We start from the raw sequence: 22,972 nt of genomic DNA on the forward strand, positions 1-22,972 counted from the left end.
AGAGGGTGAGAGGGACTCTCAAGCAGACTCCCATGCTGTCGGTGCAGACCGCAAAGTGGGGTGAGATCATGACCTGGGCGGATACGGAGACTGAGATGCCTAACTGACTGAGCCACCCAGGCGTCCCCAATTATAGAATTTCATATCAGTCTCCAATCAACTTTTGCAGGCTGGCCTTTACTAAATGAGTAACCAATGACATTTAGGTGGCTGACAATTCAAGCAAACCTTTTATTTTCTGGCATTTTCTTCATTCATCCAATAAGCATGTACTGAGTGTGGCTGGTGATTGTTCTAGGTGCCAGGGAGAGACTGGTGGATACGACAAATAAGGTCCGTGTCCTCGAAGAGCTTCTATTAGAATAGAGAGAGGAGAAAACAGCCAAGAAGCACATAAATCTGATGCGGTAAGTGCTACGAAGACAATGGAACAGGGCGATATGATGGTGACAGGGGGAGGGGTGAGCTCTGAGGGTGCTCGGAGGCCATTCTGAAGTGACAAACAGTATCTGCCATCTCACTCCTAGAAAAGAGAGGTGGCTGTCACACCTACCCAAACTGGCAAGTATTAAGAGCTTGAGCGGGTGGTGCTGGGCCCAGGGTCCAGGTCAGAGAAACCTCTTGGGCCATGTGGGCTCAGAACTAAATTCTAATAGTGACGAGAACTACTGAGGATTAATGAGTCATCTCAATGGGCAGATGTGCCAACGGCCTATGAAACGCTTAATTTCAGGGCTCCTCTACTGTGATGCCAACCCCATGGCATGTGCAGTAACATCGGGTTCTTGCCATGTCCTCCCCCGGGGGTTGGGGGTGTGGGAACTAGTGCTAAGATGCTGCTCTGGCTGCTTTTTCCAGGGAATGATCAACTGTTTCTCTGATCCAGAAAACCCCATGTCTCCCGTCAGGAGATATACCTAAAATGTGGCAGGCCAGCCTGTGAGCTTCCAGGCAGGGTGACGTCTCAGACCCTTCGCGGTTTCTGACTTAACACCAGGCTAACTAACAAATGAGTCCCAGGGGCACTAGTTGGGTCTATTCCTTATAAAAGCTGTCCTGGAAACTGTCCCAGAGCTTTTAGCTTGTATCTCACTGGCCCGAACTTGGCCACTGGGTCACCCCTAAAGGCAGAGAAGTTTGAGGCACACGTGACGTTTCTAACTGCACATCTTGCCACATCAGAGGAGTAGGTGAAAGTGGGTGTTGGTCAAGCATCTCGCGGTGGTCTGTCCCAGGATGTTTGTAAGGTAGCTCTTACACCGCTATCCTTCCCAGACTTTCAGAATTTCTCATCAATGGAAAACATCTTTTCCAAGTCCCCAGCAACTTAGAGTGGTGGCGGGATGAAAGGGAAATTGGATGCTGAATTGGGGGTGAATCCCGGACGTGCTGCTGTCTAATCGCGTGCCCTTAGGCAGGCCACAGTCTTGCTGAGTCTCAGCTCCTGAAAATTGGAAATGACGTGGTGACTGGGTGGATAAATGGGCTAACATATGTGAAGATTCTTAGGAAACGTGAGTCCAGCTGAGAGAGCGGAGGAGCAAAGGGCAGGTCCAGCACCTGTCGGGCAGCATGGAGCCAGGTCCCCTCCCAGAACAAAGCAACAAGAGTCCGCTCCCGTGACGTGACGGATCCAAGTCCACGTACGGCGGGCACAAGACCTCCCATCCTGACAGCCAACGATACCCATGACTGCGGAACTGTACAAGCAATTTATAATTATTACCACTCTGAGAAAATATGCAGAACACACAGGGTCAGTGTGGGCAATGGTCTCGAAATAATGGAACATGAGTCCGGGCTTTTACTTAATGCTGCTTCAGTGGAGATCATTGGGTACGCATGATTTCCTATTTGCATGAACAAAAGTACCTTTGAACTTGGCACAGATGCTTTCATGCACACAGAGCAATGCTCAGCACGGGCCAGGGGGAGGGAAAAGACACGACCGAGAAACCAGCATCCAGTCCTTATAACAAACATCTCTTATAAATGCACACTCTGCTCAGATGGTTAAGAAAGTATCACCTGAAGTGACATTAACTGCAGAACTATTTGTACCCTTTTCAGCATTTTCTGCAGGTTTCTCAAAAGTTATGGAGTAAGACCAGATATCAGAGTGGTAAAAGGTATCTCTGACCTGCATTAATTATGCCCCATTGACTGCTATTCCAAGTAAATTAGCAATGGAAGACTATATTTAGAAGAGCAGAAAAAAGTGCATACTAACTACACAGAGGAAACTTCCAGCATCGGAAAAGGCTTGCTTGTTCTTTTCTGAGTTTTTAGAAAGGATTTCTAAAGTTGTTCGCTGATGGATTAGATTGTCTGGATCAAAACTCTGATTGTCTTGTACTCCCAGTGGGAACAGCGTGCCCCTTCTCAGGGCTCAGTCTGCCCTGTCATGCCATCAAAGCTTTTCTCTCTGGGCAGCTCTTTTGGATAACGTGCCCTGACTCCTAGCCAATTCGAGTTTATGTTTTTTTGCATTTTTTTTATTATGATATAATTCACATAGCATTAAAATCACCCTTTTGGGGCGCCTGAGTTGGTTGAGCATTCGACTCTTGAGTTTGGCTCAGGTCACGATCTCACAGTTTGTGAGATTAGTTCCCTTGACCATGGAGCCTGCTTGGAATTCTCTCTCTCCCTCTCTCTGGTCCCTTCCCCGGCTTACACATGTGCTCTCTCTCTCTCAAAATAAATACATAAACTTTAAAAAACATCACCCTTTGGGGCGCCTGGGTGGCGTAGTCGGTTAAGCGTCCGACTTCAGCCAGGTCACGATCTCGTGGTCCGTGAGTTCGAGCCCCGCGTCAGGCTCTGGGCTGATGGCTCAGAGCCTGGAGCCTGTTTCCGATTCTGTGTCTCCCTCTCTCTCTGCCCCTCCCCCATTCATGCTCTGTCTCTCTCTGTCCCAAAAATAAATAAACGTTGAAAAAAAAATTAAAAAAAAATAAAAAACATCACCCTTTAAAGTGTACAATTCAGTATTTTGAGCATATTACAAATTTGTGCAACCATCACCACTGTCTAAATCCAGAACACTTAAATTATTCCCTAAAAACACCCTGTCCTCATTAGCAGTCACTCCTTATTTTCCTTTCATCCAGCTCCTTGAAACCACTACTCTCCTTTCTGTGTCTATGGATTTTCCTATTCTGGACATCTCATATAAAGAGAACCATACAAGATTTGGACTTGTGTGTCTGTCTTTCACTTAGCATAATGTTTTCAAGGTTCATCCGTGTCATAGCATGTTCATCCATGCTATAGTATCTCTTTTTGTGCTGAATAATATTCCATTGTATGGATATACCACATTTTGTTTATCCATTCATCAGTTGATGAACATTTGGGTTGTTTCCATTTGGGGGTTATTATGAATAATGCTGCCATGAACATTTGTGTTCAAGATGTTGTATGAAGATATGTTCTCAATTCTCTTGGGCATGCACCTAAGAATGGAATAACTGGGTCATCAGGTAACTCTTTAAACATTTTGAGGAGTGCCAAATTGTTTTCCAAAGTGGCTAGACAGTTTACATTCCCACCAGCAATGGGTCTCGGTGTGTGCATGAGGATTCCAATTATTCCACATCTTTACCAACACAATTTTTCCGATGCAAGCCATCCTAGTAAGGTGTGAAACAGCATCTCATTCTAGCTTTGATGTGCATTTTCCTAATTACTAATGGTATTTTTTTATGTGCTTGTTGGCCATTTGTAGATCTAAGTCCTTTGCCCATTTTTAAATTAGGTTGTGTTTTTATTATTGAGTTGTAGGGGCTTCTTATATATTCTGGAGACTCAACTCTCCAGAGTTGACTCAACTGTTGAGTCTGGAGACTCAACAAATCACAGCAGATTTGTGATTTGCAAACACGTTCTCTTATTCTGTAGGTTGCTTTTTCACTTGCTTTTAATAGTGTCTTCTGATGCACAAAAGGTTAGCCCAATTTGTCTGTTTTGTTGTTGTTGCATTTGATGTTGGTCTCATATCTAAGAAGCCTTTGCCTAATCCAAGGTCTCATGAGGATTTATACCATAGTTTTCTTCTAAGATTTTTACCATTTTAGTTCTTACATGTACGTCTTCTGTCCATTTTGAGGTAAATTTTGCATACGGTATGAGATAGGGGTCCAAATTCACCCACTTGCATGCAGATGTCTAGTTATCCCATCATCATTTATATAGAGATTATTCTTTCCCCACTGAAAAGCCTTGGCACTCTTGTTAAAAATCAGTTGGCCATATGTGTATGGGTTTATTCCTGGACTATCAGTGCTATTCCGTGGATCTGTATGTCTATTCTCATGTCAACACCACACCGTCCTGATTACCACAGTTTTACCAGGTTTTCAACTCAGGAAGTATAAGTCTTCTGCCTTTGTAATTTCTTCTCAAGACCGTTTTGATTATTCTGAGTCCCTTGCATTTCCATATAAATTTTAGGACCCACTTGGGGCGCCTGGGTGGCGCAGTCGGTTGGGCGTCCGACTTCAGCCAGGTCACGATCTCGTGGTCCGTGAGTTCGAGCCCCGCGTCGGGCTCTGGGCTGATGGCTCGGAGCCTGGAGCCTGTTTCCGATTCTGTGTCTCCCTCTCTCTCTGCCCCTCCCCCGTTCATGCTCTGTCTCTCTCTGTCCCAAAAATAAATAAACGTTGAAAAAAAAAATTAAATTTTAGGATCCACTTGTCCATTTCTGAAAGAAAGGTAGTTGGAATGATACTCGTCAGTTTTCTCTCGATAATTTGAGACTTTACTTGAAACTCTTAGTTACAGAGTCAGGAACTCAGAAGAATGAGGGTGATTCAGAGCACTTGAGCTTAAATATCACCCCCTCTCCTCAAACAACTATTGCACACATTAAGCAAAACAATTCTCAATTTAGGAGGGCAAAATGCTCAGAGATACCAGGCATGTGTCTCTGAATGCTATCTTTTCTCCTCTTTGCCTTGCTGCCTTGCCTCACCAGAACTCCAGAAAAAGCCTGAGTGCTCGCCTGTGCTCTGCACAAATGGCTGGCAGGCTTCTGACAGGTCACTTGTTCCTCCAGCATCCTGTGTGTTCTCTAATCTTTACAGAGGGCTCTGGCCCCTAGCTCCTACATCCCACTGCATGGAGACCACGGTAAATCCGCTGTGCTCACAGTCTTGTAGAAGCTTCCCTTAGAGGACTTTGTAGGGACACATGGAAGAAAATAGCACTGCAGGGGCCCTGGGGCTGTGCTTTGAAAATCATTGGCTTCAAGGCCACAAATGGCTATGCACTCAAATCTGGAAGGTCAGAAAGCAAAATAAATAAATAAGAACAATTTTTCATCTCAAAAAAACTAAACGGTGGTCTAGTGTAAACGTCTCCGAGTACGCCACATTCCTACTATTCCTGTTTAGAATTCAGAATTCTGTTCTCCTCATAGTCCGCACAGAAGTTTCTATTCTCTGTAGCTGCATTGTTCTGAATGTCCTGGGCCAGGAATTCCTAACAAATTAGACCTCTTCTTCCCTGAGCAAAAGGCTTCTCTCCTTTCTGAGGGAGTCAGACGATTTATAGCAGAGCTTCTGGCCTCCCCTTCTGCGTACAGAATAATGAAGAAGTCTTGCAGGCCTCTGGGAGTCTGGCCTGGTGGGAGAACTCTGTGGAAGCTACTTTTGTCCTTGTGGAGTTTTTGAAACTCCATCCTGGTTGGTCACAAGCATTGTAACAAACACAGCTGTGTCTTAGGGCCTCTTTGCCAGGTGCCTCAGTTTCCCTGGCCTTTGTATACCTGATATAAGGGATGGACACCCTTGGGGGTTTTGCCTGGCCTGTATCCTTCTCTGGGAATGGCTCCCTGGCATATATGTGAACTCCATGACCACCGTCCATTAGCTGAACAGGGACTAGTCAGACTCTCTTTCTGGAATCTGAGACCCATCCAGACTAGAGTTGGCCAATGGCAGGTACGTGGACTCGTGTAGATATGTCAGATGAGCACGTGTGGGCCAAAGTTTGGAGAGAGGTAACTTGAGTAAGCAGAGACCACAGGGTTAGGAGAATGTCATAGATAGGAGGAAGAAAGGAGGAGGGCAGCCATCCAAGTCCACTGTCCCCATGAGTCCCAGCTGGGCCTGCTACACTGACCAGGCCCAGCCCAGAGGCACAGACTAAATCTTAGCTGACATCTGTCCAGCTCGGCAAACTTTGCCTCCAAAGTGGCTTGGGACCCAGAAGCACGAATATGAATCCAGGGGCATTTGCCATATCTGGAGGACAGTTTTTCAAGTGTCTTGCTTCTTTTTAAAAAAAAAAAAAAAATTCTTTGGGGAGGCACTTCACTCTAGACTAGATCTATACTTACTAAAAAGTGCTTTCTGACAAATAACAGTCGAGCTAAAACAATGCCATGTGCCCTTGTGGATTCCGAATTCCTAATGTGCTAGCCCCAGTCTCAGGAACAAGGAGTTTGTCCAGTCGTCTGATTTTGCAGGTGAGAAGTATAAAGCCCAAAGAAGTTAAGGGCTTCTTCTTTCCATCTTGTTCTGTTTTCTAATCTGAAAAAATAAGGTTCCAGGGCTGCGATGAAGATTAAGAGACTGAATGTAAGTGATTAGCGAGGTGCCTTAAAAACATGCCAAGTGGGGGCGCCTGGGTGGCTCAGTCGGTTAAGCGTCCGACTTCAGCCAGGTCACGATCTCGCGGTCCGTGAGTTCGAGCCCCGCGTCGGGCTCTGGGCTGATGGCTCAGAGCCTGGAGCCTGTTTCCGATTCTGTGTCTCCCTCTCTCTCTGCCCCTCCCCCGTTCATGCTCTGTCTCTCTCTGTCCCCCCCAAAAAAATTAATAAACGTTGAAAAAAAAAAAAAAACATGCCAAGTGAGCTGCTCCCTCACTGCTGTGCCCTTTGGCGCCCTCCTCCCCCTCTTCCCGCGCCGCTTTCTTCCGCGCTCGGCCTCACTCCCCCGCGGCCCTTCTCACTCGCCCGCAGAAGCCTGAGGCCTGCGGCCAAGTCCAGCGCGCACGGCCGAGCCCCGGCCCCGCCGCCGGCCAGCCGCCGCCGCCGCCGCCGCCCGCGTCCTGGACCCGGTAACCGTACCCCCCCCCCCCCCCACACACACACACACCCGGCCCAAGCCAGCCGATTCCGGGCCGGGATCCGGGGTGGCGCCGCTCGCTCGCCGCGGTGACCAACCCCCGCCCCAGCGGCCGAACCTCCCCCCTCCCAGGCCGGATCTCCTCCCCGCGTCGGCTTCTGGCGAATTGAGGCGCCCTCCCCGCGGTAATCGGTAGCGGTCTGTCTGCGCTTTTGAACTTCTCTCGGTTTCGCTCAACCCTGACTTCCGCGTGGCTGTGTCGGCCTCCCTGCCCCCTTCCGTAGTCTAGTTGGGGCACTGTGCTCAGATTTGGAGGACCTGGGAGGGTCGAGGGTTTCCGAGGCTCGGAGCCTTCCGTAGGGGCTCTGCGGTACTTGGACTGGTGCCCGGTGACCTTAGACAGGCAGGGGCCTACCTTGAGCCTGCTGGAGCCTCCACCCTGAGGGGCCCAGTCTGGGCTCGGAGGGCAGAGACTCAGCTGCTGGGGTCCAAGTCCCGGCCCTGCCCCGTCCTTTATCAGAAAATTTGTTCGCCTGGCTGGGCCCTTCCTGAACTGTTTCCTGGCCTTGGGGCTTTAAAATCAGACCTCCTGAATTCACTGTCATGGTCCAGAGAAAGGTAATCAGAGCTCAAGCTCAGCTCCTCAACATGGCACCCGGCTCCTGAGAAACTAACTGATGTGACATTGTAACCAGAGTTAGGCCTCAGGTGCCCTTGGGCACTCCCCCTGGCCACAACCCTAGTCAGAGTCCTGAACCCACCCAGGGCCAGTCAGCCTTAGCTAGACAGTATTAAGGGTAGCTTTTCAGCACTTCTAACTATTCCAGGGTTAGGCTGAGAAGTAGGGCACTGGTTTTCAATTAGCTTGACCAAATCTAGTTTGTCTACCACTGAGAGGTTTCCTGGGACAGGGGACTTCCGGTTTTAAAACTGGGAAGGTCGTGGGCAAAGTGAGATAAGTTGGTTCCTGTATTCTTAACCCTGGCTGCACGATAGACTCACCCAAGGAGTTCTCATATAGGGGTTCTAATTTCATGGATTCAGGGAGGGTCCCAGATAGGAATATTTTTTTATAGCTCCCAAGTTGATCCCAACAAACTACCAGAGTGAGGAACCACTAGGTTATGGGCAACAATGCTGTAAAACCATTGAAGGTGGCTATTTTTTTGAACAGAAGTGGACCCAGACATTTCTCAAAATGGTGGTCCTCTCTTTATCAAGAGGGCTATCAAAATGGCAGTTGCTTTATTATTGCTATTATCTTTCCCCAGTGCCCTTATTCCTCAACAGTGAGGACCCACAAGCCTTCTCCTTTCCTCGAATGCCTCAGTATCCCCTTTCCCAAGGTCAGCGAATTTGCCTCCTTTGGATTGGAGAGGCCATGATGTGGACAGTTCCGGATGAAGCTGGCATGAGACTCAACAGGGCTCCAGTCTCTCAGTCTGGGATGCCTACCCCAAATGAGTCGTGGTCTAGGGGCTAGCTGAGGGTGCTGTGTATGCTTCAGCTTCTCTCTGTGGGGTATTGAGCTTGGAGAGCAGGTGCCTCTGGGACTTTTCCCTCTGCAGGCCACCAGGGATGCGGTACATCAGCACTCGGGGAATGGCCCCCCGGGTCGACTTTGAGGGAGCCCTCTTCTCTGGCTATGCTCCTGATGGGGGTCTCTTCATGCCCGAGGAGCTCCCCCAGCTGAGCATAGAGACCCTGCGTCAGTGGAGTACGCTGTCCTACCCCGGCCTGGTAAAGGAGCTGTGCACCCTCTTCATCGGCCCTGAGCTCATTCCAAGAGATGTCTTAAATGGTGAGCACCCCCCAGCCTCCCTACTCTCCCACCTAACTCCCCAGCCAAGCCAGCTCCCCCACAGAGCTGCAAATCCATCACTTAACTCCTAGGAGGTTTCTAGTCCTATTTCCCAAACTTCGGATTTTTTTTTCCAGATTCTGGAATCCCAGAAATGGAAATCTCCCCAAAGAGTTCGTCCATTCCATTCCACCTTCCATCTCCAATAAAATGAATGCCCCGTGGCATCTGCAGAGAATTTTTCCCTTTCATTTATTGTTCAAAACCCTTTTCAAGACTAGACATTTCACCAACATCCTGAGATGCTTGAATAGTGGGATGCTTCCTGCCTGTATGTAAAGCGCTTAGACCCTCAGATTGCTGTTTTATTGCCTTGAATGGTAATTTTCGAAGGGACTTTGAGAGTATCCCGGACCAGCTCCTCTCAAAACTGGAATATACCCGTGGGTTGCCCCAGGGATCCTGTTAAAATACAGATTCTGATTCAGTAGGTCTGGGGTAGGCCCGAGGATTCTGCATTCCTACCCAGCGTCCAGAAAATACTGGTGTTGCTGGTCCATGGGTCAAACATGTGATGTAATCACAATATAATGGTGAGAGCTTGGGGCTGGGAAGAAGAGGGCCACTCAAAATGTGGTCTCATGGCAGGGATGGCATTGCCTGGGCACTTAATCAGAATTCTCAGACTTCTTCAGGCCTACTGAACCAGAATCTGCATTTAAAGATCCCAGGTGATTGGTTTGCTAATGAAAAGTTTGAGAAGCATTACCTAAGACGGCCTGCCTTAGGTAGGATTATATGTAAACCATCCCAAGGTTCCGGTATCACAGATGTGAGATTTAGTATAGGAAAAACAAATAAAGAACAACCTCTCTTTAGAAAGGAATATTATGGGGTGCCTGGGTGGCTCAGTCGGTTAAGCTTCTGACATCAGCTCAGGGTCATGATCTCCCGGTTCATAGGTTCGAGCCCCATGTTGGGCTCTGTGCTGATGGGAGCCTGCTTCCGATTCTGTGTCTCCCTCTCTCTCTGCCCCTCCTCCGCTTGCCCTCTGTCCCTCTTTGTCTCTCAAAAATGAATAAACGTCAAAAAAAAAATTTTTTTTAAGGAAGGAACATTAGAAAAGATGAGACATGGATTTGTTTGTTGCACAATTGTTTAATCAAACTTCTGTTGGCATTCACACACACACACACACACACACACACACAGAAGAAATCCAAACAATGAGGTTTACACAATAAAAAATGGAAGTCTGATAGTGTCATTTCTCTTCTCTGGGGGGCATCACTATGAGGAATCTGTGGATGGTGTGGTTCACGTCTTTTCAGACTTCTTTCTCAGATTATGCAATTATATTCATATATAGTATCATTTGGGGTAAACGTTTTTTGCCCTCTCGTCTGGTAGCAGGAGATAGGAACTTCAAATTCAAAAGTGTAAAGAGACAAGAGAGAGAACCTGTAGAAGAGATAATGCCCTTCTTCCACCATCCAACCCCTCTCCCCTCACAGGTCTGATCGACCAAGCCTTCAGCAGATTCCGCCACAGAGAAGTGGTCCATCTGTCCAGGTTGAGGAATGGGCTGAACGTGTTGGAGCTGTGGCATGGCGTCACATATGCATTTAAGGACCTGTCCCTGTGCTGTACAGCACAGTTCCTGCAATACTTCCTGGAGAAGAAGGAGAAGCACGTCACTGTGGTCGTAGGTGAGCCCCTTGGGGGCCCTGACTTGCCCGCATCCATCCACAGGATGCCCGTCATTGATGTCTCTCAAGGAGGGTGTGTTACTGGTTCTTCTAGAGCAGGGTTTATAACCTTTTCTTGGGCCATTGGCCCAATTGACAGTCTGAGGGAGGCTATGGAGACTTCACAGAATAATTTTTTTAAGTACACAAAATATGTAAGATTATATGGTACCAAGTGCACAGGTGCCCTGATTTCTATCCCTGGATCTCTAGGAGGTTAATGGACCCCAGATTAAGTACTAGGTTCCTACTCTTCAGGTATTTGAAATAGACATTGTCTCACATGGCAGCCATGCTTTAGGGGCCACGTCTTTCCTTTTCTGTCTCCCCTGTTCTAAAGAAGAGGGTTATTTTTGCTTCCTACCCAGGAACGTCTGGGGACACAGGGAGTGCTGCCATTGAGAGTGTTCAAGGGGCAAAGAACATGGACATCATCGTTCTGCTGCCCAAGGGCCACTGCACGAAGATTCAAGAGCTCCAGATGACAACAGTGTTGAGGGAGAACGTCCATGTGTTTGGAGGTGAGTGCTGGGATGGGAAAGCGCGGCCCTGCCTCATATGGGGGGTCTGTTTGGGGAGATGAGCTGGAATAAAATGGTCAGTTGATTGGTCGATCATCCTTCCTCCTGCCTTTTCTCTGTCCTTTCCTTCCTTCAACCGTTATGAGGTTGGTATATGCCTTGGCTTAGCTCTGGGCAAGCTCTTGGCAACACGGTTTCATAAGCTGTTGGAGGTGACGAGTGCACAGACCAATACTGTCAGTACAACCTAAGAAGTGTAGGCTGAAAACCGTAATCCAAAGATGGCCACCTTTATGCAGGTTCAACCTCCTGGTGCCTTATATACAGGCAGCCACCAGACCCATTCGCCTGAGCCAAGTGACTTGGGTTTTGTTCCAGGACACGGGAAGTTTAGAGGGCACAAGCATATGTTAAATAATTATTTCTTAAATGTTTGTTTATTTTTGAGTGCGAGAGCGTGAGCGAGCAGGGGAGGGCAGAGAGAGAAGGAGAGAGAATCCCAAGCAGAGAAAGAAAGAGAGAGAGGGAGAGAGAATGCCAAGTAGGCTATGCACTCAGTGCAGAGCCTGATGTGGGACTCAAACCCGTGAACCATGAGAACCTGATCTGAGCCGAAACCAAGAGTCAGACGCTTAACCGGCTGAGCCACCCAGGCACCCCAGCAGGTCTAAGTATTTAAAATAGGAAATCAGTTAGTGGTACCCATTGCTAGAGACGCCCTTTCCTGAGCCACATCAGGAATTTGGGTATTTTTGTATTTGCAGAAACACAAAAAACTATCTCCTTTAATGTCAGGACATCTACTTTTTAGAAATCGAGACTGTGGAAGGGTGGGGTGAGCTTGAGTGGAGCCGAACACTTTTATTTCCACTTCTCACACCTAGCTAGACCCCAGGTAGCCCCAAAGTAGGGGCGGGGATATGAGCAGTAGGGGTCTTGGTGAGGTTTTGCACACTGTATACACCGTGGCCTTGGGGAAGCTGTCCCAGTGGTCTGGTCTCGTTTGGTCACTCACCCGGCAGGAGAGCAAATGTGGTGGCGGAAGACAGTCCTCCTACAACTCGCCTGGTCTCCTGGTATGATCCCATAGAGCATGTTTGCATAGGACACGGGCTTTGTCAAGGAGCAAAGCGTAGTGCAAAGAAACCTTCCCCATGGGAGTAGCATGAATAGCCTTTGTCCATTTGTTCAGAAGTAAGCAAAAAGCCCCTTCTACTCTTCCCTCTAACAAGCACATCCACATCCCAGTGAAAGGTTCCGGGTTCAGCTAATGCAGGTGCTGGCAAAATCTTACACATTAGCCTTGGTGGTTGGCCGTATTTGGCCGCGTTTTTCTGCAGTCATTGCAAAATATTGATGTATGATATTTGGGCTCCTGAGGGTCCCTGTTATACCCTAAGCACTGAAATTGCTAGTGATGGGTCCAGGGCTGTCTTTGCCTAGAATCAAAGCAGAGAGTAACCTTTTGTATTTCTGTCTGCCACCTACTCCCTTCTTGCCTTGTACCAGATTTTGGAAGACTTTTATCTAAAGGCATGGGGGTTAGGGAGCCTGGGTGGCTCGGTTGGTTGAGTGTCCGACTCTCGATTTTGGCTCAGGTCATGATCTCACCATCATAGTCTCATGGTTGTAAGATCGAGATCCGTGTCAGGCTCTGTGCTTGGCAGGGAGCCTGATTAAGGTTCTCTCTCTCCCTCTCCCTCTGCCCCTCCCCTGCTCTCCCTTTCTCTCTCTCTCTCTCTCTCTGTTTCAAAAAAGAAAAATAAATTTAAAAAAACGACTCATATGTAAGCTTGGTTCCTGACGATGGGGTGGAGAATGGTGCCCATTTGTAAAATAATGGTAGAAATGTCAATGGTATTGAGTGCAAACCTGTCATAAATGTATTATTGCTGGAGCTCAAGGGGGCATTTCTGTCGTGCACATGCTCTGAGCTTCAAGAAAATAAGGCAGCAGACTTTAGAGAAATTAATTTTTATTTCTAAATAACACCGTTCAGGTTCTTCCTTTCCTTTCTGGAGTCTTCTGATTTGGTTTCTAGGAGGATGTGTGTTAGTTCCAGAGCTAACAGTGGATATGTATTTTCCCTTAGACCAGTGAGCTCAGGGAGTAAGGACGGACCACCTGGATTGTTGTGAGTTGGACACTGATGTTTTATAAAGTCATTAATTTCCAGGGCACCTGGATGGTTCAGTCGGTTAAGCCTCCGACTTCAGCTCAGGTCATGATCTCGAGGTACGTGAGTTTGAGCCCCTCATAGGGCTCTCCTCTGTCAGCACAGATCCTCTTTCCCTCTCTGCCTCTCCCTGGCTTGTGCTCTGTTTCTCTCTCTCAAAAATAAATAAAACATTAAAGAAAATAAAGTCATTAATTTCCATATATATTTCATACTTGGTTCTTTTTTTTAAAAGAGAATCTCTTTTTTAAAATTTATTTATTTGAAAGAGACAGAGAGCATGAGTGGGGGTGGGGAGGGGCTGAGGGAGAGGGAGAGAGAGAGAGAATCCCAAGAAATCTCCTTGCTGTCAGAGCAGAGCCCAGCGTGGGGCTCGATCCCAGCACCCTGGAATCATGACCTGAGGCAAAATCAAGATTTGGATGCTTAACCAACTGAGCCACCTAGGTGCCCCTATACTTGGTTCCTCTTAAGCAGAGAGTAATCAGCAAGTGCTAGTTACACATTATTTGGGATGTTTGGGGCCAGATGTAACAGAATATCTAACTCAGACCAGCTTGAACAAGAATATTTTCCAGCTTACATAACTGGAAGTCTAGAGGTGGGCTGGGCTCCTGAATAGTTGATTCAGTGACTCAACAGTCCCTCAACAGGGACCCAGATTCTCTGTATTTTCTGCTCTGCCTTCCCCAGTCCTAGGGCTCCTTCCCCCTTGTGTATGTAGTGCTTACTTAATGTAGCCAAGTCTCTCTTCCTGTGGCTCTGTCTTAAGAGCAGTGAATTTTTTCTGGAACTCCAGCACACATCCCCTGGTGCATGGATCTAGAGTCAGCCCCCTAGCCTCATTGCTGCTACTCAGTGCGAAGGGTGGGATGAATAACAACCTCAGTGCCTACTCTGGCACTTCCCACGGTAAATCCCAAGTTTGGATCCAGAGGAGAAGTAGACCCAGGTTTCAGATAAGAGATCCATATTGGCTTGATTGCTAGTTGGGCTGGATTGAGGAATGCAACTTGGACTAGTAGCCAACTCACCCATAAATTTAATGAGCAATTCATCCATAAATTAAATGAGGTACACACCCAGCTCATGGAGGAAAGGTCCATGCCAGCCAGCTTCCCTACCACGTAGGAGCAGGGAACAGAATGCCTCTCTGTGATCTGAGAGAAGAAGGGCAGACCGTATGGCAACAGTGACTCTTTACCCCCACCCGCTGGTAGAGGACCGTGGAGTGAAGAAAGGATCAGCCTCTTGCCACCTCATGACCTCATAAACCATCTCTCCTTGTTCCTAAAGAGTGGGGAAGGTGGGCACGGATTACAAAGAGGAGTCATTTTCCCAATATCCCAGAAGGCTGACATTAAATGCCTAACTTATATAGTGGTAGAAATGTTGGAAATCTGACCACAAGAACACGAGACATGGTTTCTTTCCTTGAGTTGCTTAATTTTGCGTCTAAGAAGCCAGGCCAAGACATGGGAGAGCAGAAACCGAAGGTCGAGCGAAGGTCCCGCCCGGCAGGATGGGCCCAGTGTGGGAGGGCCTTGTTGCAGGCAAGTGCTGACCACCTGGGGGTTCTTCATGCTCCTGAGGGCCACCCTCCCCTCTCTCCCTGACAGTGGAGGGCAACAGCGATGAGCTCGATGAGCCGATCAAAGCTGTGTTTGCTGACGTGGCTTTTGTCAAGAAGCACAACCTGATGAGCCTGAATTCGATCAACTGGTCCCGGGTCCTCGTGCAAATGGCCCACCACTTCTTCGCTTATTTCCAGTGCGCGCCCTCCTTAGACATGGACCCCCTGCCCCGCGTGGAGGTGGTTGTACCGACAGGGGCTGCAGGTAACCTTGCAGGTAAGGAGACCCCTGGGCAGAAACGGGCTTTCCAGAAAAATGCCTGTGGCCCTAGTCCTTCCCGCCGCCCCCTCGGCTGCAACTATGAGGAGGAAGATTGAGCCCTCGCTCTGGCTCTGAAGGTGACAGGCAAGCCCTCAGCAAACTTCCCCCTAATTCCCCGGGAGGACATCCCGGCCTCTTGCTGCAGGAGGGAAAAATGGGCTCACCCCGCTCAGGAGAATGTGGGAAGATGAGATCAAAGTTCACCTCTGTGCTGGCCTGGCAGCTCCCTCTTCCAGAGATACGGACTTTGCTCCCAGCCTCGGCCAGCTGCCTACAGTGAGGGCACCTGGCACACCGTGTTCCCACTCCTAGAATCACTCCCCAGAGACCTTGTGAGATGGAAAGAAGGCTGGACTTGGGGTTCTGGCCCCAGCTGCACGGCCACGGGGCCGTCCCTTAGACTCAGCCGCTCCGCTGTAAAAGCAACATCGGATAGCTTATCATATCTCTCAGGACTACTGCGAAGTGCACATGAGTCTTCACGCGTGTAGGTGAACTTTGTAAGGGTGAAGGGCTGTACCGCTGCGTGGCATTAAAATCGTCTTCCGGAATAATGATAAACGTTTATCCAGCACTTACTGCCTAGCAGGCTCCGCTCTCAGTGCCTCTCATGTATCAACTCATTTAATCCTCACGTGCGCCTCTGAGGCGGACAGTCCTGTTATCTCCACTGTATAATGAGGCAGTGGAGGCACGGAGGCTCGGCCAGCTTGCCCCTGCTTACACGCTGGTCAGCGGCAGAGCCAGAAGTACCGTCCAGGCAGGCTGGCTCCAGAGCCGGCGTCCTCATGAGCTTGCCAGGCTGCCTCGTAACGGGCACTACCGTCTCTGATGGTTCGGTCGGTGGCATCGCTTCCGATGGGCGCCAAGCATGGCTTACGTGACACCATGAAAGCGTCTTAGTGGTCGGGAGTCTTCCTGACTTCTTCCACTCACACGGGGATGGGGAGAACGGGGAGCTGGCAGTCAGGCAAGGATCGGTCAGCCGCCGTGACCACCCACCGTGCTCCCCATGTGCATCCCCCTCCGGTGAATGATGCCACCTGCACGTGCCCCAGTGCCTACCACAGTAGCTCCTACCTACCTCTGCTTCATCGGGAACCAGCTGTTTCAGCTTAAGCCCCTGGGTCCTACTGAGGGTCCACGTCTCCTCTGCCGTACACGGATATCATGACGTTTACGTGCAGATCCAGTGAAACAGAATGTGAACATGCTTTCGCAAAGTTCAGGGTGACGTTGGGGTGGGGTGGTGATCCCTAACTCCTCTTGACGACCTGCCAGAGATAGGCCACCCCTGGAAGTATGTCGTTACCTTTTTGGGCTCTCCCTCTTTCAGGGTGAGGGATTCCTTATTTGTTCCGTGCAAACAGGAACTGCAGCCAGGGTGGCCCAAGGGTGCCGCTCCGTCCTCCCAAGGGGCCTCTCCAGGAGGTGCCGTCTGGAGGCGCTGCTTCCAGGAGGCTGATTTCGGGGGGCAAGACCATGTGCTCTGGACATAGACCTCTTTCCAATCCTTGCTGTACCACTCGGCAGGCTTGGGGTGGGTCATTTCTACTTCCCAGAACCTCCATTTTCTCTTCTGCAAATAGTGGTGAGCATTTAGGGGCACCTGAGTGGCTCAGTCAGTTAAGCACCTGACTTCGGCTCAGGTCATGATCTCACAGTTCGTGAGTTCGAGTCCCGAGTTGCGCTCTGTGCTGACAGCTCAGAACCTGGAGCCTACTTTGGATTCTGTTTCTCCCTCTCTGCCTCTCTGTCTCTCAAAAATAAAGAAACATTTAAAAAATGGGAAAAAACCCCAATTCATCCATTTAAATATACAGATCAGTAGTTTTTAGTATATGTGCAGATTTGTGCAACCACCCCCAGTCAACTTCAGAACATTTTCATCACCTTGGAAAGAAACCCTATTCCCATTAGCAGCTACTCTGCATTTCCCCTCATTTCCCCAACTCAACCACTGATCTCTTTTGTCTCTATCAATTTGCCTATTGTGAACATTTTACATATAAGAGAAGCATACAATATGTGACCTTTTGTGTCCACCTTCTTTCACTTAGTATGTTTTCAAGTTTCATCGATAGTATAGCACATATCAGTACTCCATTCCTTTTTCTGACTGCATAACATTCCATTGTGTGCATGCACCACATTTTGTTTGTCCATTTATCAGTTACTGTTGATACCTGGAATGTTTCCGTTTTGAAACTGTTATGAATGATGCTGCTATAAACATCGGTGTGTAAGTTTTTGTGTGGACCTATATTTATTTCTCTCGAGTATATACACCTAGGAGTGGAATTGCTGGGTCATATGGTAACTCTATGCTTAACTTTTTTGAGGAACTGTCAGACTTTTCCAAAGCAGCTGCCCCGTTTTATATCCCCACCAGCAATGTATGAGGGTTTCATTTCTCCACCAATACTTTGATTCTAGCCATCCTAAGGGGTGTGAAACAGTATGTCATTATGATTTGGGGTTGTGTTTTCCTGATGGCCGATGATACTGAATTTCTTTTATGTCCTCATTGGCCATTTGTATAGCTGGGGAAATGTTTGTCTAAGTCCTTTGTCCATTTTTATTTTTTTTAATTAAAAAAACATTTTAAGGTTTATTTATTTTTGAGAGAGAGACAGAGTGCGAATTGGGGGAGGGGGCAGAGAGAGAGGGAGACACAGAATCCGAAGCAGGCTCCAGGCTCCGAGCTGTCAGCACAGAGCCCGATGCAGGGCTCAAACCCACAAACTGTGAGATCATGACCTGAGCCGAAGTTGGACGCTTAACCGATGCAAGCGCCCTGACATTTGCCTATTTTTAAATTGGGCTATTTGTGTTTTTATTGTTGAGTCAGAAGAGTTATTTACATATTCTGTGTGCAAGTCCTTTATTAGATATATGATTTGCAAATATTTTTTTTTCTCATTCTGTGGGCTGCCTTTTTGTTTTCTTGAGAGTGTCCTTTGAAACACAAATCTTCCAAAGCATAAAAGTTTCTCAATTTTGGTGGAGTCCGGTTTATCCGAATTTCATTTTATTTCTTGTACTTTGGGCGCCGTCTCTGAGAAAACTTTTGCTCTTCTCTTCACTTGTCTTAAGCGGGGTGCCTTGCTCAGAAGATGGGCCTGCCTGTCCGCCTTGTCGTGGCAGTGAACCGCAATGACATCATCCACAGGACTGTCCAGCAGGGCGACTTCTCTCTTTCTGAGGCCGTTGAACAGACCTTGGCATCAGCAATGGACATTCAGGTAGGCCCTGTGGGAAAGTGTGCAGGTCTGGCCCAGCTATTGATTGGTTGGGAATGGACAAGGACTGAGATCAGTGTGGCCCCTGGCACCCTGCCTTTCCAGGTGCCCTACAACATGGAGAGAATCTTCTGGCTGCTCTCTGGCTCCAACAGTCAGGTGACAAGAGCCCTCATGGAGCAGTTTGAAAGGACCCACAGCGTGAGCCTACCCAAGGAACTGCATAGCAAGGTCAGTCCCCGGTTGCACCCCACGGAGAAAGCAAAGGGTGTAACCACGAAACCCAGTTGTACACTTGAAAATCTGTCTAAGGCAAGAGGACACCTGTTTCTTGAGCACCTGCTATGAGCCTGGCCCTTTTGCAGTCTCTTTACAGGGACTGATTTGTTGAATGAAGAGAGGCAGTAGAGAGCATTGGTTCAAATCAGACGGGGGTTGGCTCTAAGCCAGCTGTGAAACCTTGGGCCAGTTTCTTAAACTCGTCTATAAAGTAGGGCTAATGAGAATGCCTGTCACAGCATTGTTGAAGATTTACGTCAATTAATGCCCATGAGACACGTTGTATACTGCCTGGAAATATAGGGCTTAATACATTCGCTGTTAATTGTTTTAATTCATTATTGTCGATTTTCAGTAGTAGCAACAATTGGAAGCCACTTTGCCCATCCAGTATGAACAGAGGCCTGTTGAGCTTTTTTTTTTTTTTTTAAGGAAAAGGAGAAATTTTATTTCTTCAGAGTGGTAGGAATCTGGTTGGGAAGGATTGCTTTTATTTTAACGTAGCCTAGTGATGGTCCACTTATTTTACGTAAGAGAAAGGATTTCATATGTTGACATTGCCTTTAATTTTCTCTATCACATCCCACCAAGTCATCCAGACCGTGTGTATATCCAGTGACCAGGTCCTCACTGGCTCACATCAGCTCTAATCATTACAAAGTTCTTTATGTTGAGCCGGAATCTCCTTCCGACTTGTGCACTGGGGAGCAGTCCGATTCCCATACTTGAAGAGAATCTTTGTTTCTCTGCTGAGTCTTCCCGGTCCCTTTAGCTGTCCCTTCCGTGACCTGATTTTGCATAGTCAAAGTCAGTCTTCAAGGGTTGTTCCCAGAACTGGCTACAGTTCTCTGGGTTTAGGCACCCACGCAGACCAGAGTGGAATTTCAATCTTTCTTGTGCTGCAACTTGTCGTCGTTTGCACTGCCAGAGCAAAGTACCAGAGACCGGGTGGCTTATAAACAACAGACATTTATCTCCCACGGTTCCGGATGCCAGAAGTCTGAGACCACGATGCCAGCACGGTTGGGTTCTGACGAGAGCAACTTTCGTAGAAGTGGCGGACCGCCAGGGTCTTGTCGTATCCTCACATGATGGCGAGACATTTAGCTAGCTCTCCGGCCTCTTCTTATAAAGGCACTCACTCCACTCATGAAGGCTTCACCCTCATGACCTCGTCACCTCCCGAAGTCCCACCTTCAAACACCGTAACGTTGGGATTAAGTTTTTAACATACGAATTTGGGGGAGGGAGGACGTAAACATTCTGACCGTAATACAACCAAAGGTCAACTTGGTTAATGGTTCGTGTTGATATCCCCAGTCCTTCTCCTCATGTAAATGAGGTGCTCCGTGGAAACAGACACCAGATCCCACACTTCTTCATTCTCTCCCTGGCTGTACACGTACAAAACATCGCATCTGCTGGAACAGCATTCATTCATTCATTCATTCATTCATTCAACATATCTACTGTAATCCAGGAACTGTGCAGGTACTGGAAATACAAAGATAAAGAAAATACTTTCTCTGTCTTCTGTGAACCCTAATGGGACAGGTAGCTGTACAAATGATTTATAACACCCTATGGCGGCAGTCAAGTATATGCAAGGTGTTTGGCACCTCAATAGCATGCGGTAAATTTTCAGAGAATGATCAGATCAACCGTCCACACTGAGGGGACAGTGAGAAGGGAGTCTTCTGCTGTCTGTGGGTGGAAGGGGAAGGCTTCCTGGAGGAGGTGCTACCTGAGCTGGGTGGGAACTGACTGGAAGATGTTTCTTACACCCACAGGACAGGGATGCACCAAAGACAAGGCACCAGGAATGTTTGATTACCCTTAACCTTCTGTGTTTTGTCGGTTTGTTGAACAAGAGTATATACTAATTTGCTGATTCATGAGCTAATCCTTACTAAATTTACTGACTTGAAACTTGAAAAACTTTTTGTTTTTTTTTTTTTTCCAATATATGAAATTTATTGTCAAATTGGTTTCCATACAACACCCAGTGCTCATCCCAAAAGGTGCCCTCCTCAATACCCATCACCCACCCTCCCCTTGCCTGGCTATGTTTTGTAGTGAGTTTTTGGTCGCTTTCCCTGGGTTACCCCCAAACCTGATTCCCACCACCCCCCCCCCCCGCTCTGACCCTGGGCCCCATCAGCTTTCAGGGGCAGTGACGTCTGAGTCAGTGTCGGATGAGGCCATCACCCAGACCATGGCTCGCTGTTGGGAAGAGAACAAGTACTTGCTGTGCCCTCACTCGGCCGTGGCCGTGAGTTACCATTACCAACAGACAGAGCAGCAGCCGCCCAGGTATAGGCCGTGGGCTCCTGGGTCACTGGGGTACTCTGGTTTTCAGGGGCCCTTCTTTCCCCCAAGCAGAGGAGATGGGAGTCCGAACAAATGGCTGTACTGAGCATGACCGGTGCTGTGTGGAACAGTGCCCCGAGAACAGGGATCCCAGAGGAGGGTGTGTGATATATTCTGGGGACAGCCACTGGGACAGGTGGTAGTTGAGCTGGGCCTCCAACAAAGAAGAGCAGTTTCCCTAGCAGTGTCATTGCAGAGATAAGTTCAAGGTACCAAGCGCCTGTCTCTTTCTCTTTCTTTCTCCCCTGTTCCTCCTTCTCCTCCCTTCTCACCTTCTCCTTCCCTTATCTGTCCCTCTCTTCTCCCACCCGCCCTCCTGTTCCCACCTGCTCCATGCCACAGCCTTCCCCGGTGTTGTCTGGCCCCTGCCTCTGCAGCCAAGTTCCCAGAAGCTGTCCTGGCTGCCGGGCTGACCCCAGAGACCCCTGCAGAGATCCTAGCCCTGGAGAGCAAGGGGACACGCTGCACCCCGATGCGGAAGGGTGACGACTGGACGCTGATGCTTCGGAACACCATTGAGGACATAAGCTGCCAGCAGAGGGGTCACTTCCTGAATGCTCTGGAGTAGCCAGGCTGGATTTGACTTCCTTCAGGCTCCAGACCTCAGGGAGGCATGCCCTCTAAACTGCTTTGCACACCTTCTCGTTAAGAGGTGGTGTAGTTGGTTCTCAGGAGGTTGCTCAGCATGGTCTGGGGACCAGCTGGCTTTGCTGTGTTCTGGAGCCACTCTGTGTCCTCACCGTGGTGGTGGTGTGCCTGCTTGCCGGAGATGCTGGCTGGGGATGTGTGTGTGTGACGGGGCGTTCCGGATGGTGCAGGAGCGTCACTGCTGCGGCACGCCCGCTAACCGTGCCATGGTTCTCAAAGTGTGGCCCTTGGGTCTCCTCAAAATGCACACTTCCGGCCCCTACCCCCTACCTTCTCAGGCAGATCTCTGGGTGGGGGGTGGACGTCTGCAGTTCTTATGAATTCCCTGAGTAAGTCCTCTGTGCACTCCAATTTGGGAAGCCCGAGCTGGGGAGTTTAGGTTGATACGTAATTTCTTATTTATCCATTTTGAGGTGTACTTTCTTTTCACGAGGGCATGCTTTATTGCTTCTACTATTTTCACGATCTAGCCCTGCCCTGTCGGACTCAGTAGCCACCAGCCATATGGTCTCTGAGCACTTGAAATGTGACTAGTATGGCTAACACACTGAATTTTTCATTTTTTAAAATTTTAATTGATTTACATTTAAATGTCTTGACTTCTTACGTTACTTGATTCCGTTATTTAAAAAATTTTAAGTGTGGTTAGAAAAATGCAAGTATGTGAATCGGCTTTTTCAGCTGTCAATTTTATGAAGTCTAAATACAGGTAAGTATGTCCAATGAAAATTTAGCGTTCTAATTAAGAAAGACCGTAAGTGCAAAATATATATTGGATTTCAAAGACGTCAAACGAAAAAAATTGGAAGTATCTCAGGAATAATTTTACACTGACCACATGTTGAAAGGATAATATTTTGACGTATTGGGTTAAATAAAATAGATCATCAAAATTAGTTCCATCTGTTTCTTTTCCTTTTACTAGGATGTTTAAAGTGATATATGTGGCTCGCCTTTGTGGCTCACATTACACTTCCATGGACAGAAGTGATCTAGAACCTAACCTTGAACACGCTACAGATAGTTGCAGGTTTAGTTGTATTACTGGGTTCACATCCTGTCTGAATCGAGGAGGGTGAAATGAGACCAACACAAACATGTGAAGGTCAACACAAGCCTTCTGCCCTGGATGTGATGGCAGGGGGCGGGAGGGGGGGCTTTGGAAGGCAGGTGAGGCAGGCACATCATGGAGGGGGGCACTAGAGCTCACTGTTGCTAC

At 48.2% G+C, this 22,972-nt stretch overlaps 1 protein-coding gene across 12 annotated transcripts; it reads left to right on the forward strand.

The window, feature by feature from the left end:
• Window positions 1–269: 269 nt before the first annotated feature.
• On the forward strand, window positions 270–22,649 carry THNSL2 (threonine synthase like 2). 12 transcript variants are annotated; one of them, XR_002154972.3, is made up of 9 exons: window positions 270–407; window positions 8,642–8,874; window positions 10,389–10,583; window positions 10,991–11,143; window positions 14,939–15,169; window positions 18,311–18,459; window positions 18,562–18,687; window positions 19,594–20,226; window positions 20,897–21,033. XR_002154972.3 is itself a non-coding variant. In XM_045054537.1 (9 exons), exons 1-9 carry the CDS (start codon window positions 403–405, stop codon window positions 21,671–21,673), a joined length of 1,470 nt encoding a protein of 489 aa, XP_044910472.1. In that variant the 5' UTR covers window positions 282–402; the 3' UTR covers window positions 21,674–22,649. The 12 variants fall into 12 exon arrangements, 11 of the variants coding, with proteins under 11 accessions (XP_006930347.3, XP_044910473.1, XP_006930348.4 ...); XM_045054537.1 differs by lacking the exon at window positions 19,594–20,226 and adding an exon at window positions 21,448–22,649 and having other exon boundaries at window positions 282–407; window positions 20,897–21,048; XM_006930282.5 differs by lacking the exons at window positions 270–407; window positions 19,594–20,226 and adding exons at window positions 6,948–7,065; window positions 21,448–22,649 and having other exon boundaries at window positions 20,897–21,048.
• Window positions 22,650–22,972: the final 323 nt, after the last annotated feature.

Source organism: Felis catus, chromosome A3, assembly GCF_018350175.1.
Source record: "Felis catus isolate Fca126 chromosome A3, F.catus_Fca126_mat1.0, whole genome shotgun sequence".
Classification (NCBI taxonomy): domain Eukaryota; kingdom Metazoa; phylum Chordata; class Mammalia; order Carnivora; family Felidae; genus Felis; species Felis catus.

Bases quoted from the DNA above. Each gene is read 5' to 3' on its own strand.
- THNSL2 (XM_045054537.1), top strand. The intron at 18,460-18,561 runs GTAGGCCCTGTG...CTGCCTTTCCAG, and splicing joins CATCAGCAATGGACATTCAG to GTGCCCTACAACATGGAGAG. The intron at 21,049-21,447 runs GTATAGGCCGTG...TCCATGCCACAG, and splicing joins ACAGAGCAGCAGCCGCCCAG to CCTTCCCCGGTGTTGTCTGG.